General features: G+C 36.8%; 1 protein-coding gene across 1 annotated transcript in view; it reads left to right on the forward strand.

Annotated features, from left to right (window-relative positions):
• The window catches only part of SOX5 (SRY-box transcription factor 5), a 403,151-nt gene that overhangs the window by 379,126 nt on the left and 3,613 nt on the right, over positions 1-20,412 (forward strand). Inside the window, exons 12-14 of the mRNA XM_080660592.1 lie at positions 10,883-10,991; positions 13,701-13,874; positions 19,798-20,014. Of these exons, the coding sequence (XP_080516718.1) occupies positions 10,883-10,991; positions 13,701-13,874; positions 19,798-20,014 (500 nt within the window). The remainder of the gene's footprint in view (positions 1-10,882; positions 10,992-13,700; positions 13,875-19,797; positions 20,015-20,412) is intronic.

Below are 20,412 nucleotides of genomic sequence, written 5' to 3' on the forward strand. Positions count from 1 at the left end.
TGCAGACTGCAAAGATCAGAGCTGTTTTCGTCCAGCAGTGGTAACTATGCATTAAACATTTTGATTTGTTTGAGCTTGAAGTTTAGTCCTTTTTTGCCATTTGCTTCATGGAGTTTGTGTATATTTACAGCCTCTGCATTTAATGGCCACATGCCTTATTTTCACAGATGGCCAGTGGAAGACTTTTTCTTCCTCTTAGTATAGCCCGCTTTCAGTTTTGCTACATTTTGTCACCGTGCCACTACTTGCAGCTAGCAAGTGCCCACGCTTGGTGGGGAGCAATTATGGTGTGAGTTTTTAAGAAGCTTTTTAAAGGTGTTTTTTTTTCAGTAAACTTTTTATGGTTTAATTTCCAAGCCTAGAAAAGCTGTGCGTGTTTTCAAACAGAGAGTCTTGTGTTCTTTACATCATTCTGGTAGAGGGGTTAGTGCAGGATGGTCCAATAAAATGAGATACACAGGGCACACCAAATTGGTCTGTCAGATACACACCCACAGGCCTCTTTTTTTAAAATATATTTTATTGAATTTTTACAGAGAGGAAGGGAGAGAGATAGAGAGTTAGAAACATCAATGAGAGAGAAACATTGATCAGCTGCCTCCTGCACACCTCCTAGTGGGGATGTGCCCGCAACCAAGGTACATACCCTTGACTGGAATCGAACCTGGGACCCTTCAGTCTGCAGGCCGACGCTCTATCCACTGAGCCAAACCGGTTAGGGCCACCCACAGGCCTCTTGATGATTGAAATTGTCTATGCATTTAAAGATCTGAAGATATATTTACAGTAGCATTCTTTCTTTTTAAATTTGTATTGAACTTATTGAGTTGGCAGTGGTTCATAAAATTATATAGGTTTTAGGTGTACAATTCTATAACACATCATCTGTGTATTGTATTGTGTGTTCACCTCCCCACGTCAAGTCACCTTCCATCACCATTTATCTCCTTTACCCTCTTCTACCTCCTACCACCCCCCTCTCCCTCTGGTAATCACCATATGAAGTGAATTTGAAAACACTATGTTGAGACCAATCTAGATATGATATTTTTAAAGTTTACTTCCAGGATACATAGATAACAGACTAGAAGAAGAATAAACAATAATTATGCCAAAGTCATAGGGCTTAAAATTTGCATGTACGGTGCTCCACAGTTCTGATTTTTCTAAATTTTCCGTAAGTAAAATAAGAATCACTTCTTTTTGTTGGACTGGAGTTTTTTCAAATGTGGTTTCTTAAGAATGGTCTTCACTCCCCTTCTCCCTTGTTCCCATCCTCATCCCAAAGATCAAATGAGAAAGACCTGCTTATGAGTCCTAGGAGTAATAATGGCTACTGACATTTAGTTGGTGCCTTACCGTTTTCAGAGTGCTGTCACATTAAATTTCAATCTTGTATGTACTGCAATATAAGCAGAACAGTATGCTTGTATTTGTTTTAAAAATAGAAAACCTCTGAGATCTGAGAAGATGACAACAATTGAAATGGTAGAGGGGTTTTTAAACCCACGTCCTCTGGCTAGAATCTCAGTCTCCTTTCTGAGGGACCGTCCCGGAGAAAGCAGCTCAGGGCAGTCCCCCATGCCTCTTGGATTAGCTTGTTTGTGCTCAGTGTTGGTCATGTGTATTATTTAGCATGTTCTTTTTGAGTCTTTATCACAAAAAAAATCTCATTTAAGCAATCACCACCTCCACAATTTGTATATATTTTCCCCAGTTCTTTATTTTTCCTGTTTTAGCTCCCTTTCTAGGTCTTTCTTTCTCCATCATGCACCAGCCCCTTCACCTGATAATGAACTGGGAAACAGAAAGAATATGTTCAATCTTTTTTTTTTTCAATCTTATTCATTTTGCTTCTTGTAGCAGCTCTGATAAAACATAAAATTTTTGTGTTCAATAAAGTGAGATTTAAATATCTATTCTAATCTACATTTTCCCCTCCCTTCCTCTAAAACTACCATGGATAATTGAAAAGTGAACTATCACCCTGACGTGCCTGCCTCTATTTATCAGACCCAGCCTTTCTGAACCAAACCATGATTCTTTAAAATAGCCCAATTATATTTCTTTAATTGAGTTAACTACTGGCTACTGAGGCTTCTTTTGTAAGAATGCTGACAGTTTTCTCTTTTTTATTCCGTGAAAAGGAAAAATTAAAAAGAATGATTCTATACCTGTCTGTAGCTCAGTAACTGACTTACCCATTGTTTATAGAACAGTTACTGTCAGACAACATTCCAGTTTTGTGTTTACATCTGTGCAGCCCTCCCACCCACCAGACATCCAGTGTAGGTTGTGAATTTTATTATTTGTCTTTGTTGGCCCCTGATTTTCTCCCATTAACCCTTCTGTTTTGGCTCAATGTGCACAGTATCTATATCTGTCTTGATCTGAAATAACAACAAAGTCATTTTTTAGACTGCGATTCAATGCTGACCACATCTACAGACATTTAAAAACTCAGGTCTTACTGTTTTCCCTCTCCTGCCTTTCCCTCTTCCACATGTACACACCCTAAGCACCATCATGGCAAATAAGCAAGAACCAATATTTTACCATGATGTAGTCTTGTCTACCTTCTTTGTGAGTGATTTGTTTTCTGCAGATGCCTTGAGTGGCTTTTCTGTGCATTATAGACCCATGCCTCAATGACTTCTTCTCCACAGCAGTGTTTTCCTTATTGAAGTACTAAATTATAATGTTGAATTTGGGCCTATAAATATGTATTTTATAAAGTACCTGAATCTGTAAATATGATTATTATTGGACAAATTCTTCATAAAATATATTTCAATAACCATATTTTTTATAAATTGAATTTACTCTTTTGAATTTGAGGAAATGATTATGAATTCTTAGCTATAAGTAGAGTGCCTTTAAGTTTTGAAACTTAACAGCTTTTGAGGAAATTATAATTTATGGATAGAGAAAATATATATGGTTTTATACATTTATCAAAATATTGTACTTTTGTGTTAGGGAGTTCAGTCGAGTAGGACATAGGATTGCAGGTTTGTAAGAAAGTGAAAGGGATCTTTAATCTGACATTGAATTACCTGTTCAATACCTCTAATATGCCAATACTTGAAAACCTGCAGGGAAGCGAAATGTTTTACATCCTGAGGCAGCTCATTCAATGGAGAGATCGTTCTGACCATTCCAGAACTCTTCCTTCAGTTTTTCATTGTCTTTCACCAGGTGTCGTACACCCATTAGTCAGTGTTCTGCATCTCAGTTGCATGTAGCCACATTCCCTTTTGCACAAATAACAAGTCTTTATTGATTTTAAACATAGAGGTTCTTAAGGTTTTTAGAGATATCTATTGTTGATCTCCTCTTCCCACTCATTCAACTCTCTTTATCAGGGTCCCGTGCAATTTCTCCATCATGACAACATGATATTGGTAAAACATAATCCAAAGCTGAGTTAAGTCCCACACATTATGATCATTGAGCTTCTCTGGTATGCATTCCAATTCCTGTAGGAAAGAAAAAAATGAGGTCATTGTAACATTGTTTTTCTTAGTGAATCCATATTAGCTTCTTCTTATCACCGCATCGTCTTAAGTGCTCTTACCTAATTCTTAAAGCAGTCAGCTCTATCTTTTCTGGAACATACATTATCACTAGTCCTCACATTTCTCTCTTCATTCATGGAAATCAGAACTAGTTACTTGTCACCAACTTTCTAATATTTCCCCCACTTTAAAATCAATTATTTAAAAATTATAAATAGGGGTTCAGTTTTATCCACAAGTCATTTTACTGTCTTGGAACGTTATTCATCTGGATTAAGACTTGAATTCATAGAAATTGTATATTTCCTTCAAAACCATTCTATCTTCAACTTTGTAATACTTCTTAAGAAAACTTGATCTGCCATTACATTTTAGTTGTATCAGATTGCCTGATAAAACTAAGGACCTAAGAAATTTAGCTAATATTACCCTTTAGGAAATATTTCAGGAAGCTGGATATCAAATTTCATAACAGAAAATCAGATGACGCAATCACATTATGGCTTCTAATTAATACTTTTTTCCACCAGGAGAATCTAGTGGAATTTAGAAGGGTGGAAATCAGGATTAGAGAACACTTATTTTATATATGATTAGACTCAGAGGACACTTACAGAACTTTCCAATCCTATCTCCCTGTGATTCTCTGATGGAGAAAATGAATGGAAAAATATTCCTAAGGAATACAAAATTTCAGAATACCAAAGTGACTGGGAATATCTTAATGGGTAGATTAACATTTGACCAGAGTAAATTAGTGAAAGGTTTCTTTGGGTTGCATTATTGTTGATGTTGGAGGAAAGTGTGTGTGTGTGTGTGTGTGTGTGTGTGTGTGTGTGTGTATTTGTATCTAATTTATATACAATTTACAAGAAGACTTTTCTTTAATTTGTGCTGTTAGATTATGTGGGTAGATGATTATTTTTTAGAAAATGGGGATCTCAGTAAGCAAGGATGAAAGTGAGAGGTTGAGGGGGAGGACACATGCATTGTTTCTTTGTATTTTACTTAAGCTAATGAAAAAATCTCCAACTAATAAATCGTTATGACATTATAAATAATCTTTCATCTTCTTTGGTGGTCTGTGAGATTCACATAAATGGAGGGTTAAAAACCTTTTTTGTTTCTTTGTTCTTCTCGTATCATTAGTATAGAAGGAGACCATAAAAAAGTGCAGCCAGAAGGGGTTTAACTGTTACTGAGTCAACATTTGACAGTCACACTCTGTTCTGTCATTTCATGCATGTGCTTTTTATGAGTTTAATAGCTTTGTGAGCTTTATTTCAGGGATGTCCATTATGATAGCTGATCCACAGCCCATCTCTCCCATTGTGTGTGTGTCTGGTGGGGAGCAAAGCTCATCACTTGTACGAATCCCAATTTCAAGGAGTCATAGAGAAACCATCTACTCATGAACCATTTAATTCAGGCTTAGGTAGCTAAGGAAGTTTCTACCTCTTCTAAAATACAGTTGAGTGTGTGTTTTATTTTGACTTCTCTTAAATATTAACAAAGGATGTGCACTTGAGCCTTTACAAACTGAATTTTTAGTTGTTTTTTTCTGCGTAAGTTGAAGTAACAAAATAGGAGTTTTCAATTTAAATATATAGTAGGTTTACATTATAAAGCTATAAACCATCATGTCTGAGCATCAAATGTAAAATAAAATAAAAAAATATTCCTGGCCAGGCAGTTCAGTGGGTCAGAGCATCTCCCGTTACATCAAAAGGTTGCTCGTTTGATTCCTGGTCAGGGTACATACTTAGGTTGCAAGTTTGATCTCCAGTTGGGGCACCTATAGGAGGCAACCGATCAGTGTTTCTCTCTCACATGGATGTTTCTCTCTCTCCCCCACCCACCCCCGTACGTTTCTCTCACTCTCTCCATACATATATCTCTCTCTAAAAAAGAAAAAGATTACATACATTGTTGTAGATGATGGACAAGAGGGAAAAACATCTCAAGAATTTTTAGAGTTGAAACCAGCATTCTCCCTTTTAATGCATTAGTCCACTACTTGGCCATAGAGAAGAGAAGATTTTAACCATGGCAATAAAAGTTTATTTTAAACCAGCTTTCTCTAAGGCTCCTGATGGAACCTTTTAATTTATAGGAGGCAGTCTATATAAATGATAGGTATGAAATAGAAAAAGATCTAAAATACATCAGCAGATTTAATACTGGTATGCTGTAATGCTGTCTTTTCTATGCTATAGAATCTTTATGATAAGAAACATCTCAGGCCTAGAAATATATGAAATTGTTCTAATTCTTATATGTTAGGAAGAATCTTTATCTTTTCAATTTTCCTCATTGACTTTTTTTTACCTAATATTAAAAGTATATATTTCTTAATTTTTTAAACTAATGAGAATCTATCGTATATTTAAACCCTATTATAGGATTCTGGCATGCAGGGAGGAGAATTGATTTGTTCAGAGTAATACAGCTAATATATATATGGAAATTTGGTTAAGACATGATGCTCTTGATCCCCAGACCCATAATTTTCTAAATGGATTATTATCTATATTTACAAATATGTCCTCTTCCCATTAATCCCTGAGGCCTTTTGCCATTCAGAACATTCTTAGCTTAGAAATATAGATCTTCACTGTTCACTTCTAATCAACTCACTGACCACATTTCTTTAGATGTTTAATGGCTCTCCTTGTTGATTTCCAACATAGCCTGGTGTCACATGCAAACAATACATGTGCTGTTTTCCATTCTGCAAGTCATTGGATAAGCCACAGAACCCAAGACCAGCAGCCAGATTTCCTAAGTGAATATTAACACATTGATAATAGTTCTTTGAGTGTTGACTTTTAGAGTTATGCATTTGACCCCAAGAAGCTATATAGTCTAAAACTTTCTTTTCTTCTGTAGATAAGATACAACATAGCATTATAAGCTTTTTCAAGTAAAATCAGACTTTACCTAATGTTTCCCACCTTAGTAAACCTACATAGTTGTATAAAATTTAATTGGCCACATAAGAATCATCTTTCCAAAGGAAATCTAGTTGTTATCCAATTGCTCATTTTTATTCAAGAGAGAAAGTATACAGGTCATCTTCTTTTGTCTTAATTTATAAATCCTCAAGACTATTTCATTTTTACTACTTTTTAGTAATAAATCTGCTTGCACCCTCTACTCTGAAATTACGCAGTGCAGTGTAGAATTTTAGCAAGTATTTCTTACTAAAGGCCCAGTGCGTGAAATTCATGCACAGGTGGGGTCTCTAGGCTGCCCTGCCCGGCGATCAGGGCCAATCTGTGGGGCAACTGGTGGGGTGATGGGGGGCCCCCCACTGGCACCCACCTTGGCCAGTCTGGCATGGCCCTGCCCCCTGCAGCCACTGCCAGTTGCCTCCCTCTGCAGGGTGACTGGCGGGGTCATCAGGAGGCCCCTGCTGGCACCTGCCTTGGCTTGCCTGGGGCCTGAGGGCTGGGGGAAGCTCAGTGCACATCATAGCGACAAGTCGGTCTACCGGTCATTCTGCCATTTGGTCGATTTGCATATTAGGCTTTTATTATATAGGATATGTGTTTGTTTTTCTTTGATATTTGTTATATAACTAATAGAAAAAAGATAACAAAGAGAGAAGCTACCTTGTCAGTTTCAGATCAGTGCTTGGATAGTAGTAAGAGAGCAGTAAAGTATAACTAGATCTGTGTTCCAGAACACTGACCTAAAAGTGGGGGCATAGAGTGCTCCTTATTTGTACAAATTATTGGTTAGTGTGGTTTCATTGGAGCCTGTTGGAACTAAGAAAATGAATATGATAAAAATTGTCTCCTCTGTCCATCAACATTTCTTTGTTTCCCCAAACTCAATTTCTTCAGTGGTTCCCATTCTCAACATCTTCCTATTTACTCCCTTCTTACCTGATACATACTGCCCTTATTTGTTTTCAGCTGCTTCAGTTTAGAAAGAATTGATTTGATTATAAAAACTTTGAGATTAGAAATATTACCATTTTCAGTAATATATGCACACTTGAATAGAGGCTTTTGGAACGGGAACTATTTAACCCTAGGAACAGAATCTCAAATGGTTGAGACATAGTAGTTCATAGTAGACACTTGTGAAAGAGACAGCCCGGGATGTGTAAGATTGGAAGAAGTACAATGAGAGGAATCTTTCCAATGTATTAGCATGTATGCTTTATAACATTTGGCTGATACTTTCTTTTCCTACATGCCTAAATTGATTAAATTAAACTTTGAGAACTATTCTTAAATCAATCTCATTTTTTGGTGGTTCAGTATATTATCTAGACTTCTAGCCACATGTACATTTATGTCTATCTCTATACATAAGGACAAAATATAAACTTTTACTATAGTATTAATTTTTATATGGAATAACATAATAACTATCATATAAGCACTATATTTGTATATATCATATATTTACCATATAATCACTTGGGTTTTGTTATATCTTCCTTACCTCAGTTCTTTTAAGGTCTTCTGAATTTATTGTTAGAGATGGTTTCTAAAATGTAACAATGTTACCATTTTGATTTACATGCTATTGTAAGATATTTTAATTAAAAGCACTCCACACAGTCTCCAATTCCTCCAATCAACTGTCAATGACTGGGCAAAAGGTCACACACACACAAAAAAAAATGGATCCTACCATGTTAACTTCTACTATCTCCCACTGATATCTTCTTGAGAAGTATTATAAATTCTACTTATGGGTAACTAATTGAGTCATTTTTTATATATACTATGTGCTTTAGAGGTAGATAATTAGAAGTTACTTACTATAAAAACTGGTTGTGACTTTCCTACTCACTCATCATTTGCTAATTTTAGCCTCTTGTTAAGATGATACAAGATCCATACAACCGAACTCAGAACCTTAAAAGTCACTTAACATTTCATTCTTTTACTACTCTGATCAGCTTTATTTTGGTTTCTCTTCTTGAAAGACTTTACTTCAGAATAGAAAACTCTCTGGAAAATATGTAGCAGCCCAACCAGTATGGTTCAGTGGTTGAGCACTGACCTCTGAACCAGGAGGTCACAGTTCAATTCCTGGTCAGAGCACATGCCCAGGTTGCAGGTTTGATCCTCAGTAGGGGGCATGCAGGAGGCAGCTGATCAATGATTCTCTCTCATCATTGACGTTTCTATGTCTCTCTTCCTCTCCCTCTCTGAAATCAATAAAAATATTTTTTAAAAGAAAAGAAATTACGTAGCACAATTGTCATATACACTGTTAATTCAAAACCTGAGAGGTGACCCAGGCCTAGTATATACTCAAAGATAGTACAGTAGTCTTCATGGACCTTGGGATCATGTTGATAGAAGGTGTTTTTGTGTTTTACATAACTATTTTGTACTTTAATAACTACACTTACTATTATGAGAGTCTGTCAAGTTGGTATCCTTGGTGCTCCTGAGCTCAGCTGAACATAAACAGAAGACTCAGCAAAAGAAATCCAGAACATATAAAGCAATTGAAATACCAATTATACACACAAAACAAATTGGGACCGGATCTACATTTTTAAGTTGATAATGTATTTCAATGTTAGCACTAGATAATCCTATAGAACTAAAGTTGATAGAATTATTTTATTCCCATTTCCCTACTGTATCCTATATAATAAAAGCCTAATATGTTAAGTGTCTGGTCGACCTGTTGGCCATTCAACCAATCAAAGTATAATCTCTCTATATAAAAGCCTAAGCGACCCTTAGAAGTGAATGACCAGAATGACCAGTCGCTATGATGCGCACTGACCACCGGGGGCAGATGCTCAATGTAGGAGCTACTCCCTGGTGGTCAGTGTGCTCCCACAGGGGGAGCGCCGCTCAGTCAGAAGCTGGGCTCACGGCTAGTGAGCGCAGCTGCCATGTTGGGAGCCTCTCCCGACTCCACGGCAGCAGGCGCAACAGGCTGGGATGAGTGAGAGCAGCGCCCGCCTGCCCCTTGGCACACTGCTACATCCCCTGAGGGGTCCTGAAATGTGAGAGGGCGCAGGCCAGGCTGAGGGACCTCCTGCCAGTGCACAGATTTCAGGCACCGGACCTCTAGTTTTATAATAATTTACAATTCAAAATAGTTTTTCTACTAAATCATATACAGAATTTGACAAATAGAAAATAGAAGTTCCAAGGCCACTAAATTAAGAGAATTTTTAATCTAGTATGTACAACTGTAATACTGTCAGAGATTGTATAGAGATAAAACATGTACTGTATTAATTTCAGAACCCTTTGTCTCTTGGTGGAAACATTACCTGGGCCCTTTCCCTGTAATAAAATTATCTTAAATAGTTGATTATTTCCTGTGAAGATTTATGTTTTCAATAGCTGTTCCACAGTGTATGTGGTTCACTTGTTCAATTCATGTTTGTGTTTCTCAGAAAGTAAGGTGAATAATTATAAAGAAACATGAGAAAATTTTATGAAATCCAACAGATGCTTTCCTTAAAACTGTTTTGGAACCACATTGTCCTCGGAGCAGTGATGGAGAGTGCTAGAGAAAGTTGTAAACCTTTTGTTGTATGCTTTTTCTGTTCTTAAAGCTCACTCAGTTAATTTGGAAGTGGTTTAATATCTCTTGTGGTTTAGATTAGGCATTATATTTTCCTTGAAAATAATTTTGTTTGTAATGGCATGTTCTCCATGAATTCAAATCATGCACTGCATGCTTTTAAATTACTTGATTTCCTTACAGATCTAATTTTGGTATATTTGTAGCTCAAATAATTCTCCAGCTCAATATTTTGGCTTAGCAATCCACATCAAATTGTGGTCCAAGTATCAGGCACTCACATTGGATGTATGGAACCTTGACAAGCAATTAGCAATGAATATTTAAATGTCCTCATTCCTCTTGCATGAGGAATGCAGATGGCATTTAAGGAGAGGGCACTACTGTGAATTATGCTTCTATCAGTTGGTCACCTGACTATTGGAAGACTGTCTCTGGGTCCCATGCCACTTCTATACTTCTACTGTCTGTCTAAAAATAAGGCAGGCATTTCACATGTTACAAAACAAGTTGCTTTCGTGAAATGTCTATGTACATGTTGTGATTTGGGAAGGTTATCTCCAAGAATCCCAGCATTTATTTTCTGGGCATAACATGTCCAAATAACAACACTATAAAGGGGATTCTAAGAATAAGAAGAATTCCTTCAAAAATCGTGCTGATCATTTGTTTCAACTATATAATGTGCTGAATGTACAAAGGTGAATAAATCAACACCCATCCCTTCCAAAAGCCGATGTATTATCTATGTTTGCCCAAGAAAAAAAATGTTTTTGAATAATTATCATTTCCAGACTGAACTCTCACTATATATTTTTTATTTTACTTTTTTTTTTTTTTAGGAAAAAACAACACTGGAGAGTCTGACTCAGCAACTGGCAGTTAAACAGAATGAAGAAGGAAAATTTAGCCATGCCATGATGGATTTTAATATGAGTGGAGATTCAGATGGTTTGTAAAGATTTGATATGTATTCCACTAGTGGGCAGAAGTGTCCATTTAGTACAATTACAACTACTACAAAATATACCATTACAATAGGAGCTCATGTGTACTGAGCAGTCCCCATGTGCCAAGCACTCTGCTGAAACTTTGCATTGATCATCTCATTAATCCCTGGCACAACCTGTGAGATAAGTATGATTACAGATAAAGAGATTGGCCCTTAGGAATTTTGAATCCTTTTTTTCCCAAGGTTACAGAACTGTAAGCACCAGAGACAGGTCTTGGATTCAAGATGAAATGATTCCAAGCAAATATTCTTAATCGCCATCTACCCTGTCTCCCGCTTCCTTATTTCTTGTACCTGAAACAAACTTTTCAGAAATTTGCATCTATAAGCTCATTTTCCAGTTTTCATTTGTCAACCCCTGGCCAGAATACATGGTTCAGAGGACATTTTTACGACGGTTTCTTGCATTATGGAACCTTTCCCTCTCCCGCTATCTACCATACGTTGACACATCCTGCCTACTCTGTAACCGAAGTAGAACGCCAGCTAACAGCCTCTTGCCTTCCTCACATACCTCGAGACTTGTGTTGCCTGCATCCTCTCTGAATATTCTAAACATCCACAGTGACAACTAATTAAACTGATGCTCCAATGTTAATAGCACAGCAAAAGGGGAAAGAAGAAAGTGCTGCTGTTCCTCTTACACTGAGCCCCAGCTGGAAAGGTCTCTCCAGCGTCAGGTGACATGTGTGCATTGGAAGAGCACTGTCCTCACATTTATTATGTGTTGCAGAGGAAGTTGCTCACATGTAGAAAAGACCGCACCACGGCAAACCATGCTTTAGGACAGAGGAGCTCACTTGGATCTCCCAAAATACACAAGTGCCTATTTGTGCCTTGGGCCAATTCTGCTTTTAACTCCAACTCATTGGCCAAGAGACTAGCAAAACTTGAGCATTTAACCAGATAATTATGTCAAAACTGACTTTTATTCTATTGGATGTCTAAGAAAAGTCTGTTTTTTTACTGGTCTATTATATCCAAACATTTCCTTCTATTTTCTACTTTGCTTGGATAAGATAAACCTGGCCTAAGTACATGCAAAGAGCTTGTTTAGCTCTGAGGAAGTCACATAACATTCACTTTACTGCTTATGTTGCTGTAAGGTGTAAGAACAGGAAAAGGCAGATGTGCAAATGATCGTTTGCTAGTTACAAACTTGCTTTAGAAAGATGTTGCCATATATTAGCACTCATTTTGTCAATAAAAAAACATTTACTGGTATACCATATTTCGTAAATTTTAAGTTGTATTAGCATGATAAAATATACGCAAGGTAATGGGCATTAAAACATCAAAATTTTGTTACTATTGTTTGTTGAATTCAGTCATGCTTGTACGCAAAATACTTCCCAATCTTCATGAGACCAAAGAGCATATAATGAATGAGAAGTAATGATATGCTGTGTTTTTTGGTGTGGTGCTATAGAGGTCTTCAAGTTTATCTAATTTTGGTTGATTCCTATTCCTTCAAATTAAGAAAAGAAAGGAAGAATATGACGGAGAAGGGGGGAAAGTGCTTTATCAGTACTATATGCTCTAAAAATCTCAAATTATTTTAAAATTTTGTATGCTACCAATCTATCTCTCTTCCATATTTTGTAATGATAGCCCTGGAAAACTTAGTGTCAGAGTTCCATGTGTTCAGAATCTCTCTCTCTCTCTCTTTTCTTTCTCTTTTTCTTTTTCCCTTTTTGCCTAAACTCAGGAACCTCTGGAAGCTCTTTAATTTGCTGAAGCTATTCTACAAAGTCACATAAAGCCTAGAGGAGTGGCGGCAGCTCCCTAAGGTTCCACTGTGACTCTTGGTCGTGTTTTATCATCATGAGTCTTGCTGATTGGAATGTAACTTTCAGTGGGTCTCTGCATAACTTAGGCAGACATTAGGGGCAAAATAAAGGAGAAGGAAATTTTTTTTCACCTTGAATAGGTGGCTGTTGACTTGGTAAGAAACCATAGTAATGTAGCTATTTGTCTTTTTTCCTGTATTTTGAAAATATCTTTTGGGAAGCAGACTATCATTGCTGCATCAGAATATTTTGTGAATTTATTATTAGCACATAATTTCAAAGAAAAGCCAGAAACACTATAGGAGAATGTCTATATTGTAGTTTAACCTCAAAATTTGATCTAGCAGCATTTTTATTTATATAACCTCAGAGAGAGGAAAGGACCATGGATACTCTATGTTCTGATAGTCCTTAGGTAGCAGAGACACATACTTGCCTGTACTCATCCAATCTGTCGAACATATTAGTGTTTCACAATTTTTGAGCTTCTTCACCTAATATTTCTATAGTACTTGCATGTCTATTGACCTAATTCAACTATTCTCTATCCAGTTTGCATCAAAGATCACATATTCAAGTTTCTTGTGGGCTCTTGAAAGTAAATGGTGAAATAACCCACCATTGTAAGAAAGGGAAATATATTATAAATGGATTAAAAATACAAATCATTTGTCACCACAAGGCTAATCACAAAAACTTCATAAACAAGCATCAAGCATCTGTCTCAAGAACTGGAAGTACCATTATCACATGTACTTTTTATTTTCAGATATTTTAATAGTCTGAAAAACAGTAATACAAGGAACAGAAATGTCAAAAGTTTTAACACTAATGAGAAACAATGCGTCCTATTTTTAGGAAGTGCTGGAGTCTCAGAATCAAGGATTTATAGAGAATCTAGAGGGCGTGGTAGCAATGAACCCCACATAAAGCGTCCAATGAATGCCTTCATGGTGTGGGCTAAAGATGAACGAAGGAAAATCCTGCAAGCCTTTCCTGACATGCACAACTCCAACATCAGCAAGATATTGGGTAAGAAAAGCATTAAAGGTTAAGTGATGTATAGATTAAATGTACACTTCTGGTCTTGTTGAAAGATATGGGGGTTGGAGGCCAGCCAGCTCATGTTATCTGCTTATCCTATATAATAAAAGGCTAATATGCAAATTGTCCCCTCGGGAGTTCGACCAGGAGACCAGGAGTCCGATCGCTTGCTAAGATGTGCGCTGACCACCAAGGGGCAGGTGGCGAGGGAAGGAGGAGGCCGGGAGGCTGGGAGGCAAGGAAAACTGATCCTCCCTGATCTCCGGCAAGGCCTAGGGACCATACCGTGCATGAATTTCGTGCAGCAGGCCTCTAGTCTGAAAATTTCTTCTGATGATGGAACAGTCTGTGTTTGTGGAGATATGTGCCCCATTACTACAGCTGATTTAGTTGTGTGTCTCTATATTAATTTTAATACCATCTCTTCTTCAAAAATCTAGAAATATTTGTACTAAGACTAGGAAAAAGTTTCTTTTTTATGGGGTATTAATAATCATTTTGATATTTTAATGTTTTATTTTTTTTCTACTCTCCTCTTGTTCTCTTTGTTAACCTATTTATATTTATATGTGAACTTTGGCCCACACTTAAAATCCCATATGCAAAAGAAGCAAAAAATGGGCTCATATGAAAGAAATTGTTTTCCTCTAAGGCAGTGGTTCTCAACCTTCCTAATGCCACGACCCTTGAATACAGTTCCTCATGTTGTGGTGACCCCCAACCATAAAATTATTTTCGTTGCTACTTCATAACTGTAATTTTGCTACTGTTAATGAATCGTAATGTAAATATCTGTGTTTTCCGATGGTCTTAGGCTCTACAGCAGTGGTTCTCAATCTGTGGGTCACGACCCACAGGTTAAGAACCGCTAGCAGGTTGTCTGCAACTGATGTGTTGCCCTTGACGGGAGGCAACCAGTCCATTAGTCTCTCTCAAGTCAATGTTTCTCTCTCTCTGTCTCTCCCCCTCACTTCCACTCTCTCTAAAAGTCAATGTGAAAATATCCTGGGGTGAGGATTAACCAAAAGAGAGAGAGAGAGAGAGAGAGAGAGAGAGAGAGAGAGAGAGAGAGACTGATCAAAAGGAAATGCACACTTTTTTGTATCTCTTACCATCTCTGATATATTTTTCCTTTTTATGATTATCTTCTTCTACCTTCCACATTGAATTTTTCATTCTTTAAAAAACACTTATGCCTGTTTTATTTGGAAAAACTCTAGAAAAGAATAAAATCTTTATGTAACCATATTTCATATTTTAATATATCAGTCATTTTCAAATTAGAAATCCCAAACTGTAAAAGTAAAACCAACTAAATACTAAGATTGTTTAAATTGCCTTTATATCCATCAACCCATATGTCTGAATACTAAAAAGGTGATAATCACTGATTAAAACTTTATCTTAAGTATAAGAGAAATATGAGTTTTGATGTAAAATATTTTAGGAAATTTTAGCAAAAGCTTTTATGGGAAAAAGATGACTAGCTAAAAGAATTTCTTTCTGGTTAAAAGGAAAGAATATTACAATAACCACATGAATATATTATAACAGATTACATGAAAGAGAGTGCTACCTAATTTCAGACTAAATTGAGAAATTGTTTTAATTAAAGATACAACAGGAAAAAGAAACACTGAGGTGTTTGGGACCTCAATATTTAGTCATAGCTTCAAATAAATAAGTGATTTTTAAATATCCACAAGATTTTCCTGAATGGCCCATTTCATATAAAATACAAAGGAAGCTTGATGTTTTCCTTTCTACTGATTGTTTTGGATAACAGCCTCCGACAGCATGCCGCTAATTCATTCTGCTTAAAACAGGCGCTTGAGCTGGGTTGACATTTTACGTAGTCTCTGGGGATCCTAGTTGACATTTTAAAGGGTTTCTAAGCATTTTATAATACCCTAAAATCTGGTTTTAATAAGCCATTCTGCTGAAATTGTTAACATAAGGAATCACCTTTTACTGTTTGGCACTAGATCAGGGAATGGGGGACATCTTTTTCTGATTAGATATACAGTAGTTGGAGTGAAATGTGCAAATTCATTACAGACTCCATGGAGATGACAACATTGCTCAGCTCAAACGCTTCATTTTTATTGTATTGCTGGATTTGGACAGGAAAGCACTTTTGAGACCATATTTTTTTTTCCTTTTATTTTGAACATCAAACATTTTGTATTGAATCTTCCTCTTTGTCATCATAAGGAAGACCCACATGTCCTTCTCTGTTTTTAATTGTACAAGGCCAGTCTTCTGATGAAATAGGTAACTTACTCCCTGTACATGGTCCAGCGTAAGCAACCAGCCACAGCCAAATCAAGTCGATGTTTTCATACTTTGGGAAATACAGGAAACGCTTTCCTGCCATTCTCATCTAGAGGGTTTCAGGGGTTCGTGTCGCAGTCCCATACAGGGTTGTACCTGCAAAGCCATTAAAACCAAAACCTAACTTGTCATGTGGTTAACCCTGCTCAGAAGTTACTACTAACAAATAAAAATGGCATTTGCTACCAAACTAAAACACTGTTGTACCCTGTAGTAAATGGAAGAGTTAGCCTTTTGCCCCAGTCAGTGCTTAAGCTACCTTTTTTGTTGTTGTTAATGCTCATCTGAGGATATTTTTTCATTGCTTTTCAGAGAGAGTGGAAGGAAGGGAGGGAGTGGGGGAGAGAGAGAGAGAAACACCGATGTGAGAGAAACACATCAACTGGTTGCCTCCCGCATACCCCTGACGGGGGGTGGGGAGCAAGCCTCAGCCCAGATGTGTGCCACTGACTAGGAATCCAACCCACGACCTGATTCTCTAACCATATAGCAACACCAGCCAGGGTGCTATCTTTTTTAAATACACCAATAACGAACTATCAGAAAGGAAAACTATGAAAACAATCCCATTTACAATTGCATAAAAAAATGTAAATGTCTAGGAATAAATTTAACCAAGGAAATAAAAAGACCTGGACTTGGAAAATTATTAAACTCTCTTAATTTTTAATTTTAAAAGGACTAGTAACTATGCTCTGGTAACATTTTAAAATGTATCTTAGAATTTAGCGATAATTCTAGAGAAATTAGGCTAGTAAATGTCTAAATATTGTGTGATTCTGGGTCATGCCAGATTTAGAAGCCAACTTCTCTGAAAATTAATTCATCTTTCATTATAGATAGCTATAATATATATATATATATATATATATATATATATATATATATATATATATATATATATTATCTATAATGCAGACACACATTCTGTCTCTGCATTTTAGCCATGCCCAACTTTCTTTAAGTTCCTCTAATCCTCCTTCCTACTTCAAGGCCTTGACCATGCCGTTCCTCCCCCATAAGATGCTCTTCTCTCTCTGATACTTATCGGAGTCACTTCTGCAGCAGAGCCCTCCTCAGCTACAGAAGACTGATTCCACCTCTTTACCATATGTTCTTACAGCCTCCTGTACTTTCCTTAACTATAATTAAAATAATAAATTGTATAATTAGACGTTTAATATATTTTTCTCCCCTGCAAGAAGAACCATTAACAATTCACCGCTGCATAGTCAGTAATTAATACAGCATTATGCACGGAGTGGGAAATCTAAAAAGAGTTTTCACATAACAAGGCAGGTTACTATGAGGCAGAAACAGTTCCTTTCCTTAGAGAAACATATTTTTTTGAACTTATAGACTATGCAGACTTTGGGAAGAATCATTGGCCATTCTATTCAAAAGGAAAATGCTATTTTGTTGTTGTTGTTCTGTGTGGTTGGTGATAAAGGTAGCCAGTGAATTGTAAGTCAACCATTCTTGACCCATGTTTTAGTGTATTCCTATAATTATTCAGTAAATTTATTTTGCTCAGCTCACTTTTTCAGTCCCTGATACAAAGTCCAAAATTCTGGTATACTGTACATACTTACAAGAAACTCCACAAAAATAATTTATCCCGAGTTCAATAGTGTGATAGTTTTATTTGTGTATTTATTTGCCATGAGAACAACCTAATGGTTTTTAAGTACTTCTGGAGAGTAATGTTGGGCAATAAGGAATCTGAGCCTGTACCTATAACTAACAATGTTGGACACTGCTAATTACACACAAGTTTGATAAAGGAATGGAAAAATAAATTCTATTATTTGAACTGTAACCTTGTTTCTGTTGTAAATAGAACAAAATCATATGGACTGCCTCGATTGGAAAAATTTGTTTATAAATCTTTGTAACACCTGTGTGGATATACTAGTACCCACCCATGCAGCATCTGTCCCAGTAGGAAATAATTCTAAAGGAAGAGCTACTGTCCCTTCCCTTGTGTTCCTTTAATACAGTTAACAGCCCATGTTGGGGGAATTCCCTGCAAGAACTATTCATCAGGAGCTATTTGCATTTGAGATGTGGAGTTATGTCTGAGTAATGAACCCATTTGAAAGCTTTTAAGATCTTGTTTAGATGACTCCAGAAGGCAGGTAAAAGCAGCAGTGCCCATACGTATTCGATAGGGATCTCCTAATTTTGGTTATTTGGCTCTTTTTGCATTTGGAAAGGGTTGAGCTGAATTTTTGCAGATAAACACACTACATCAATAAAAAATAAACATTATTCCTACGACTCCTTTTAGTACTACACATAGCTATTCTGATAGAAGCTAAGCTTTAAATTTTATCTCTATTGAGAATTAGCATAAACTATTTGTAATTAAGCTTCAAGAGTTGTTTTTACATTCCTAGTTAAATACAAAACTAAATTAAAAGTGAAAAGGAGGGGAAATCAATTTGAGTTAATATTAGTAATGCATACTATATCACAGGAAGTAACATCTCTATATATTATTGAAAGTGTTTTATTAAAAGTCTTCCTTACTTGTTAATGTAATTCTGACCTCTGCTAGAGCATATTTAGTAGGTGGGTATAGGTATGTAAAGACATACATTGTTGCATACTTTCAATTCCATCAAACCTGACCTTGAGTCACAAATCTGCAATTTAATAGTTGTGTGGCCTTGGGTAAGTTACTTCACCTCCTGAACTTCAATTTTTTCAACCTATGGAAGTAGGTATAAAAGCTGTCTATCTTATAGGATTGTGGTGAAAAATAAAATGAAACAATTTATGTAAAATTGTAGCGCAGTCCCTAGCACACAGTAAACCGTGCATGTTCATTAATATAATATTTTATAATTAAAATTGTAATAAAATGAAATTTTAAACTATGATTATTCTTGTAAATATACGTAAACCTTTTGAGAGAATGACAAAATGACAATTATATATAATTAGTAGCCCTGCCCACGAATCCGTGTGCCAGTAGCTCACCAGTAGCTCGCTGCCCTGCCCCCTCCTGTAGCTCCCTGCCCCACCCTCTTGCTGATCCGTGATCCGGTAACTTCACAGCATAACTACCATTTGCATATTACATCTTTATTATATAGGATAAACATTAGAAACCTTTGTAGTAATATACCCCTACATAAAAATATTCAAAACTAGGTAATTAACCTCAGATTCAAAATATGTAATGAGTTTTTGCGTAACTTTTTAGTTCACACTTGAATTCTATCATGGTCTAATGTAGAAATGAAAGATATATCCATTAAATTACCTATAAGCTGTTAAGTACATACCGGACCAGTTTGGCTAAATTGTTCATTCGTGCCAGAAAAAATACATCTACTGCCCAGCGTTTCTACCTTTGGGTGCACAGTTTCTTTGAGGACAGAACCCTTAAAACACCTCCATCCTGATGGACTCTCACTTCTTGAGTCAAAGCTCACGAATCAGAAACATAATTATGTACTTCTGGGTTTGGGCCAACATTTTTACTTTAGATATTCTTGTTCTCAGTTGTATCTTTTTAGGATCCTCGGCAGCTGTGCAAATTGGAATCCTAACCTTCTTTTCCCCATAGGGTCTCGCTGGAAAGCTATGACAAACCTAGAGAAACAGCCATATTATGAGGAGCAAGCCCGTCTCAGCAAGCAGCACCTGGAGAAGTACCCCGACTACAAATACAAGCCCAGGCCAAAGCGCACCTGCCTCGTGGATGGCAAAAAGCTGCGCATCGGGGAATACAAGGCCATCATGCGGAACCGGCGGCAGGAGATGCGGCAATACTTCAACGTTGGGTAGGGACCGCTCCGTGGTGTTTTTCTAGGAAACACTCCTGTTCTATTGAATGGGATGGGAAACAGACTTGTTTAGTTGGCAAAGCGGGATGTTGAAAAAGAAACTGAACACAGTGTCTTTTCAGAGAGTAAATTCTCCCCCCCGCCCCCCCCCCCCCCCACATGATCCTAGAAGAGAATCCAACCACGTCAATTCACTCCGAGCTCCTGGAACAATGGCTCTAACATGAGCTTTGAAAACGGCTGGTTTGAAAATCGAATATCTGAAAGTAAATGATTTTGAAGTTTGCTCTTCAAAACTCAGAAGTTTAACTGGTTCTTTTCCTTATTTGGTTTTCATTACTTCCAAGGCTTCGCAGAGATAAAGGCCACCGCAACTAACAATTTGGTTGAGAGAA

The sequence above is a fragment of the Plecotus auritus genome (assembly GCF_963455305.1).
Source record: "Plecotus auritus genome assembly, chromosome: 3".
In the NCBI taxonomy this organism is placed as follows: domain Eukaryota; kingdom Metazoa; phylum Chordata; class Mammalia; order Chiroptera; family Vespertilionidae; genus Plecotus; species Plecotus auritus.